Source organism: Leptonotus elevatus, chromosome 14 (assembly GCF_054856555.1).
Source record: "Leptonotus elevatus isolate MCC_2025b chromosome 14, RoL_Lele_1.0, whole genome shotgun sequence".
In the NCBI taxonomy this organism is placed as follows: Eukaryota; Metazoa; Chordata; class Actinopteri; order Syngnathiformes; family Syngnathidae; genus Leptonotus; species Leptonotus elevatus.
Window position 1 is genome coordinate 2,076,277 of NC_141252.1, and position 9,148 is coordinate 2,085,424.

A 9,148-nucleotide genomic window follows, 5' to 3' on the forward strand; every position below is an offset into this window, starting at 1 on the left:
TTTTTTTTTTTTTTTAGCTCCACATACAAATCCAGAAATGACATTCAATACTGGAAATATTTCAAGAACATTTTAGAATTTTTTAAATGTTTCTCATTTATATTTTATCAATAATTTGGGAATTTATATAGTTCAGAATTTTGACAGATTTTTTGTTTTTGATATTAGGGGGAAACAATTTGTGATAAAAAAGAAAACCGTTTTGAATTTTTTTTTTTTAACAAATTTGCTCCCAAAAACGTATAAATACGTTCTGTTTTAAATATTATCAGTGTCCCAAAAACTTATTTACGAGTTGATAATTTAAAAAAAAACATTTAACTCAAATATTTTGTTATCCTTTGTCTTCTTGCTGACTTGTAATATTTTATTTTTAGATGTTTTCATCTGATATTTTTTTTCCTTTGCACCATGCATGCAATTTTGCTCAATAAAACACAAATTTGTATTCGATTCTATACGAGGTACATTTAATATCATTTCTAATCTGCCGACAACACACACATAATATAAAGTACTACAATGAGGTATTTCCGTGCTTCACTTGAGTATTAATCACAGACAACATTTCATTCCAAATCTTGTCGTCAATGTGGCGATAATAAAGTTTTGGATCCCGCCGACTCATGAGGCCACTTGGGAGACGTGCTGGATGTTGGACAGGGTGAGCTGAGCCTCCCGCGCCATCGGGTAGGAACGCCTGGAACGAATCCACAGTCTCCCTAAGACCCCCGTGACCAACAACAGGACCACCAGGAACCCCCCCAGGATGAAGGTCTCCACTGGAGGGAGTCCACCTGCACCTGCATGAAAAAGAAAATGTTAAGAAAGGAGCTGCCTTAGGAAGTCGTAACGTACCGAAACGGGGGTCCTCGCTGTCGAGTCGTCGTCTGATGGGTCCGTAAGACACCGTGTGGGACAACGGGATGTCTCGCCGCGTCCTCGTTAGGACATCTCCAGATGAGCAGTTCTAGAAGATTCGATATAAATCAGGGACATTTGGAGGAAAAATGTTTTGTCAGATGATTTTTCATCTTTTTTTTAATCTGTTCTAAATGTATTGTAACATTTTTTCCCCTACATTTTCATACTCTTGTTAACATAAAAGTGGGAAAAAATGTTAAACTAATAGAAATATGGTTTCATCTTTTAGTCATTGATACAGTAATTTCATGATAATTCATAAAATTTAGTTTAAAAAAAAAAAAACTAGTGTGATAGTGATAATTTTTCTGCCACTAGATGGCATAATTGCATTTGCAAGACATTGGTGACAGCTCAGTGCATTTTTCTTTTCCTCTTAACTCATTCACTAGCAGCCATTTTCACTGAAGCAACCCCCTTCGCTCCCAGCTGTACTGGATTTCGCAAGGCCCACAGAATATTGTGTTCTATTGTTATAAAAACATGGAACCTACCAAAAGGAAGATTCGAGTCTCTTCTTAGCATTAGAATTGGAGTTGTCAAACGATGACATTTTTTAAAATCAGATTAAACACATCTTCGAATTTTGATTAATCACGATTAATCGCTTCGTTTAAAAGGCTATTTTATCAACATTTCTTGCCCGCCAAATTCAAAGTGGTGCGTTAAAAAAAAAAAAATGGTGGCGTTAAAGGACGTTTAAACGAACTCAAAAGGAACACACAAATGTTGACCCCCAAACGCTTTTTCTTCCAAGAGAACTTCAGAGACTCACGGGCCGGCACAGGCCGGGGCCGCCGTGGCAGATGTGGACGTTGCAGTGCAGGAAGACATCGGCGTAGGAGCCGCCCACAAACTTGAACATTTGGATCCTGAACGTGGCCTCGGCGCCCCGGCCGTTCTTCAGCACGCTCAGGGTCTGTCGGTTTGTCAACACGGGGCAGCTGAGGCCCGGGGAGAGCAGAAAAAAACAAAAAAACAAGACAAATGCAACATTCCTGATGGATTGACATTCCGTGCCGTGTTTTCATTTATGAGTGGTTATATTTGAGCAGATTTCAATTTGAAGGATTTTAAGGCAAGTCTTCGCCCACCTGTCCCTAATGAAGGTGTACTGAATGTGGCTGTAGGGATCCTTGGTGGGCGTGGCCCAGCATCTCTCCATGCGTAACATCAGGTGGGCTGGAATCTGGGAGGAGGGCACACGACCAAGAAAAACAAAAGAAAAGGGAAAATGTTTCCGGGTTTTTGAATAAAAAAATAAATAAAACCAAAGAAAATATTTCAGATTGTGGAGAGATTAACATTTTCATTTTTTTTACTTATTTAAGGATTTCTGAATGAAAATTTATTTTTTTAAAACAAAAATCATTATTTTGGGATAACAATTTGGGGAAAAAAATCAGTTTTTAACAAAAATTATACAAAAGAAAATATTTAGGAAATTCTTTCCATAAAATTAGCTTTTCTAAAAAAAAAAAAATCAAATTAAAAGCTAAACAAAAGAGAATATTTTAAATTACTAAGGATGAAAAGTGCCCATTTTTTAAAATTAATATATATATATATATATATACAATTTTAAACATTTCAAATGTAAATGAAAGCAGAAAGAAAAAGTTTCAGATTTGGAGTTGCAAAAAAAAAAGAAAATAATTTGAAAATTGAAATTGAAATGAAATCAGAAGGACTATTTCTTAATGGCTTTGGATGAAAACACATTTTTGAAAATATGAACATAGATGATGATAGACATTTGAGGGTGATGAACTTTTTTTTTTTAATTAAAGCTTTGGGTGGCTATACTGATATCCTGCACTTTCTTTTTTATTTTAAATAAAACAAGCAAATGTTCATATTTTGGGGGACTGAAAATTTTCAAAGTTTTAAGTATGTATTTTAAAAACCAAAACCATCAAAAATGGGGGGAAATATTGATCAGATTTTTGGGGAGATGAAAGTAAAATTGAAAACAGAAAAAAAAAACGCACAACTGTGAGGATGAAAGTAAATAAGAAAAATAATTTTCTTGAGAAAAAAAAAATCAACATTTTTGGAGGAGAGGAAAATGTGAATTTGATCAACTTGTCAAATAAAGCCACAAAAAAAAAAAAAAGTATTCCCTATTCCCCATCCAGCGTTGGTCGTCTCACCATGAACACTTTGACAAAGATGTCGTCGTCCAGAGTGAGCGCGGGAACGGTGGTCCACTTGTCCTCAAAGGCCTCGTCCTTGTACAGCAGCATGGACACGGAGAAGTTTCCCTCCTCCGTGTTGAGCGTGATGGTCCTGCGTGTGCGCGGAGAGATCACAATCAACAGTTGGGGACCGCCAGGACCAACGAAGAGCTGTAGAAGAAGACGAAAACTGACCTGACATCGACGCGGATCATGTTTTCCCCGTTGGGCTGCTGTACCATGTAGTTGATGGGGTAGCGGCACACGAAGGTGATGTTGATGTAATTCCTGGTGATGACGTCCGTGTGGTTGTTGTGTATGGTGTTGACGAAAAGGATGTGAGTGGCGTCCGACGTCTGAAAAAGCCAACGCAACGTCACACGTGCGGCATACGATAGATTGCTGGAGCAGTGTCATCGCCAAACACGCCTTTCAAAAGCCCTAAAACGGCCTTAAACACTAAATGAGGCTTGAAACCCTCAACCTCGAGTTCAGGGGTCCTGAACCTCGTTGGGCCCTCACCTGCGGCTCCCTGTGAATCTCTAAAAAAAATTGGGAGAAATTATTATTTTTTTTTACATATGTATTTGTCTTTTTTAGATTGAATATTGTCATATGAGTTAGCGATTTAAATTTAAAATTTAATAATAAAATATTAAAACTAATGTCAGTTCAAATTTTTAAGTTGTCAGAATTTTTTTTTCTTCCAAAAAGTGATCATAAAATGTCCAAAAAGGAAATATTCACAATAAAATGTCCATGAAAATGCCAAAAATGTCAGAATGTTGAATAAAAGGCAGAAAAGAACATGTTCAATAGTATTTTTTTAATAAAATATTTTCAAATTAATTTGTGACTGATTTAAAAAATGAATATTAAACAAAATTTCAATCAAAATTTTTGTCAGAATTTTTTTTTAATACCTCAAAATGTTAAAATTTCATTTTATTTTTATGAAATTTTTAATAAAATATTTTCGAATGAATTAGTGATTTTGATTAAAAAAAATGCAATTTTTTTTTTAATAACTCAAAATGTCCAAAAAGGAAGAGCAAAAGAAAAAATTCACCATAAACTGTCCATGAAATTGCCCAAAATGTCAGAGAATTGAATTGGAAAAAAAAAGTCAGAAATGAAAATGTTCAATTGTATTTTTAGACAGCAGTCTATTTTTTTAAGTTGTTAGAAAAATATTTTTTTAAATACCTAAAAAAAGTCCAAAAAGTGATCATAAAATGTCCAAAAAAGAAATATTCACCATAAAATGTCCATGAAAATGCCAAAAATGTCAGAATGTTGAAAAAAGGTAGAAAAGAATATGTTCAATAGTATTTTTTTAATAAAATATTCTCAAATTAATTTGTGACTGATTTAAAAAATGTATATTAAAAAAAATGTCAATCTAAATTTTTGTCAGAAAAAGTTTGTTTTTTTAATACCTCAAAATGTCCAAAAGGTGATCATAAAATGTACAAAGAGGAAGAACAAAATAAAATAGCATATTTTCAAATTAATTAGTGATTTAGATTTTTTTTAAATGAATAAATATATTTTTTAAATGTCAGTCCAACTTTTTAAGTTGTCAGAAAAATATTTTTAAAAATACCTAAAAATGTCCAAAAAGTAATCATAAAATAAAATTAAATTTTTAATAAAATATTTTCGAATGAATTAGTGATTTTGATTAAAAAAATTCAAATTTTTTGTCAGAAAATGTTTTTTTAATAACTCAAAATGTCCAAAAAGGAAGAGCAAAAGAGAAAATTCACCTATCCATGAAATTGCCCAAAATGTCAGAGAATTTAATTGAAAAAAAAAAGTCAGAAAAGAAAATGTTCAATTGTATTTTTAGACAGCAGTCTATTTTTTTAAGTTGTCAGAATTATTATTTTTTTAAATACCTAAAAAAGTCCAAAAAGTGATCATAAAATGTCCAAAAAGGAAATATTCACCATAAAATGTCCATGAAAATGCCAAAAATGTCCAAATGTTGAATAAAAGGCAGAAAAGAACATGTTCAATAGTATTTTTTAATAAAATATTTTCAAATTAATTTGTGACTGATTTAAAAAATTTATATAAAAAAAAATGTCAATCTAAATTTTTGTCAGAAAAAGTTTGTTTTTTTAATACCTCAAAATGTCCAAAAGGTGATCATAAAATGTCCAAAGAGGAAGAGCAAAATAAAATAGCATATTTTCAAATTAATTAGTGATTTAGATTTTTTTAAATGAATAAATATTTTTTTTAAATGTCAGAGTCCAACTTTTTAAGTTGTCAGAAAAATATTTTTAAAAATACCTAAAAATGTCCAAAAAGTGATCATAAAATAAAATGAATTTTTTGATAAAATATTTTCGAATGAATTAGTGTTTTTGATTTAAAAAAATAATAATATAAAAAAAAGGTCAAATTTTTTGTCAGAAAATGTTTTTTTAATAACTCAAAATGTCCAAAAAGGAAGAGCAAAAGAAAAAATTCACCATAAAATGAAATTGCCAAAAATGTCACAGAATTGAATTGAAAAAAAAAAGTCAGTAAAGAAAATGTTTAATTGCATTTTTAGACAGCAGTCTATTTTTTTAAGGTGTCAGAAAAATATATTTTTTAAATACCTAAAAAAGTCCAAAAAATGATCATAAAATGCCCAAAAAGGGAGAACAAAAGAAAAAATCTTACCATAAAATTGCCAAAAATGTCAAGGCAGAAAAGAAAATGTTCAAAAAGTAACCTAAAATGACCCAAAATAAAAAAAAATACCATAAAATATTTTTGGAAATTGTCAAAAAAAAAAAAGTCAGAAAATTTATTTGAACAAAAACAATATAAAATGTCCCAAAACAAAAGAAGAAATCTGAAATTACTATAAAATGTCTACAAAATTGCCAAAAATGTCAGAAATTTTATAGAAAAGTCTAAAAATGCGTCAAAAACAAAGTATGGAAAATGACACCTTCAAAATAAAAATAAAGACGAAAGTGAGAAGAAAATGAATGTCAAAGTCTTTGACGCTGCATAATTTTGTGTTGTGGTGCAGCTCTAATGAGCTCTTGGTGTATACTGTCTTGAAGCCCTATTTGAAAGCCCGCCCAGGAGATTTGATTGACAAAGTGTCAATCATTACCATGACGCTCCCGCAGTGTGACAGATTGCTGTTAATGCTGAAGACGTAGTCGTCGCCCACTTCCACGCCTCGACATTCGGGGTCATTTAGATGCAAATCCCAGACCTGTGCGCGCACACACACACGCACGCACACACACACACACGTGTCGTTAATCATCATCATCATCATCATCATCTTCCCAACATTTACCGTACGGGGAATTAATGGCGGCGTGTGCGAGGGTTTACGTTGACGGGGGGGACTTTGTGCAAGAAGTAGGCGCTGGGAATAACCACTTCCATGTGGTCGTTGGTACAAATGACAGTTTCGTTCAGCTCTAAATCAAAGAAAGAATGCAAAAAAAGCAGAAAATAAGTACTTTTAACATAACATGCACACTTAGGCCTTAAAACCTTGTCAAAAATCCCCTATTATGTTCCATACGCCTGTACTGTATTCTGACGGTGGCGGCCATTTTGTCCTGTACTGACCTCTGCTGGCCACTTCACGTTACATCCGCAAGGTAAGCTCAGTCGACAGCAGGTGGCAGCAGAGGACAAAAAGGTGGATTTTTCTGCTTCATTCCACAATATTCATCAGATTGTTGTGTTTAGTTTTAGTCGAGTCGGGGCCCGTGAAAGGTTTTATACGAGAGGATCACGTCAGCCGGAACCCTGGAAATGTTTATGTATTTATTTTTATTTTTTTATTTAACTACTTGGGTCGATTAGACCCAATTTTGAGTCAAGAAATGGGTCTTTCAGCGTAAAACAACTCATAAATATTGGTCAGATCTTTTACTTGAGTCAAATAATTGCGTCATTTTGTATAAAACATTACAATCCAAAAAGTTGGGTCAAATTGACCCATAAAGTGGGTCAGTCCGTTTTTGATCCGTAATTGGGTTACTTTTGACCCAACTGTTTTTTAGCGTGTAACTGTTTTTAGATCAGCTCACACACTCTAAAAACAGCTGGGTCAAAAGTAACCCAATTATGGATAAAAAATGGACTGATTTACTGGTCCACTTTTGACCCATAGTTGGGTTATTAGTAACAGTTTTTAGATCAGCTCCCACACTCTAAAAACAGTTACACTCTAAAAACAATTACACTCTAAAAACAATTGGGTCCAAAATAACCAATTTTGAGTCAAGAAATTTGTCTTTTAGTATAAAACTACTCATACATATTGGTCAGATCCTTTACTTGGGTCAAAAAATTGGGTCATTTTGTATAACCCATGAAAGCTGGGTTAAATTGACCCATAAAGTGGATCTTTTTTTTTTCTCCTTTCTTTTAAATGAACCTGAAAACAAGTCATATCGCAGTGCAGCACGCGTGAAAGCCGTTGACAGAAGAAGAGCTTCTTTAACTACGAGTTCAGGAGCGTCAAGGGTTTTTCTGTTTCTGGCTATTGCATTCAATCTGTGTTCAATGAAGTTTTAAAAACCAGAAAGGACCTCACCTTGTTGATACATCTGCAGATCGCCTCGTGAGAAGACGGCCGTCAAGGTGAGCAGCCACCAGGTCCAACAACACCAACTTGCCATCTTGCCTCCCCTGGGAACGTTTGGCCGCCGCCGCCGCCGATGACCGAATGGCGCTGTCACGGCCGCAAGACGAAGCACCCCCATCCCCCCCCCCCCTGCCCCCTCCCAGTGGGAGCCTCCCTCCGGCCCTTAAAACACCAGCTTGAATGATGTCCTCCGGGGCCAACAATGAGATTCCGCGCGTGAATGGGGCCAGCCCAGGGGAGTCCGAGGTAACTCCTCTTTTTTTTTTGTAAACATGCTACGACAACAACAAGTGCGACGGTAACCATGTACGCCAGCCACCGCTCTTTGTTGTCAGCAGACTTTCAAGAAGAAGAAGTAAAAAAAAAATCTTTATGGGTTTGCGGGAACCTCTTGCGAGAGGAGCCCGGGAGCAAAGAAACTGAATTAAGAGTGCACGTGTGCGGTCGGAACCGATCGTAGAAAAACACTCTTCACTTGCAGACACAAGCACAGAACATGAGAATGGAGGGAAATGAAGACATTAAATAATTAAGGTTACTACTTTGTGGATTTCATCAAAAAAAAAATTGGTGGGGGGGGGGGGGGGGCGTAAGAATGATGAATAACATCTATAGAAGAATACAAAATGGTGCGGAAAAAAACAAGAAGCATACAAAAAAAAAAAGAAGCACAAGCTGAATAATGACGCATACGAAATGGCACAAAACGATAGGAAGCCAACTACAGCTGTCAAAATTCATCGATTAATTGACAAGTAATCAATTATCAAATTAATCGGTAACTATTTTAGTAATCGAGTAGTCGTTTGGAGCCATTTTTCAATTTAAAATTTTCCAAATCCACAGTAAATGTTGACTGATTTCTGTAGTCCTTCATCAAAGAAGACTGATTATCATCTGTGTTTATCCAAAATAAGACATTTGCAAACATCTGTTTTTACTTTGGAAAACAATGACCGAACCGGTAACACAGTAAATCACCCCCCCCCCCACCTTTTTTATTTAAAATCCCTATAATGCTTTTGTAAAACTATACATTTAAATGTAAAATTAAAATGAGTCTGATTAGTCGATTAATTGACTGCATAATCGATAGATTAATAGATAAAATAATCAATGACAGCACGACAACCAACGAAAAAGCGCAAACACAAAATGTCTCAAATCACACGCATAATGTGACTAAATGGAAGGAAGAATGCCAAATAGGGCAAAACAAATATATGAAGGCGTGCAAAAGGCCTTTTTTTTTTTTTTTTACAAGTTTAAATTTACAAGATTGGTTTCCAAGAGAAGGAATCTTGAGGTTTCATTGTGCCGCCAGCACACACGCACCAAAACAGCAGTTTCACACAGACAATCCCCAAAGAAGAAGAAGAAGAAGAAAAAGAAGCAACCTGGTAAAAGGCACTCATTTCTTTCG

General features: G+C 34.7%; 1 protein-coding gene across 1 annotated transcript; it reads right to left on the reverse strand.

The window, feature by feature from the left end:
- Positions 1 to 476: 476 nt before the first annotated feature.
- LOC147162526 (pancreatic secretory granule membrane major glycoprotein GP2) lies at positions 477 to 7,819 on the reverse strand. The gene is made up of 9 exons (XM_086094125.1): positions 7,675 to 7,819; positions 6,456 to 6,544; positions 6,226 to 6,330; positions 3,297 to 3,457; positions 3,078 to 3,213; positions 2,019 to 2,113; positions 1,700 to 1,868; positions 859 to 970; positions 477 to 803 (listed from the first exon to the last, which is right to left on the reverse strand). The coding sequence occupies exons 1-9, from the start codon at positions 7,757 to 7,759 to the stop codon at positions 625 to 627; spliced, it is 1,131 nt and encodes a 376-aa protein (XP_085950251.1). The 5' UTR covers positions 7,760 to 7,819; the 3' UTR covers positions 477 to 624.
- Positions 7,820 to 9,148: the final 1,329 nt, after the last annotated feature.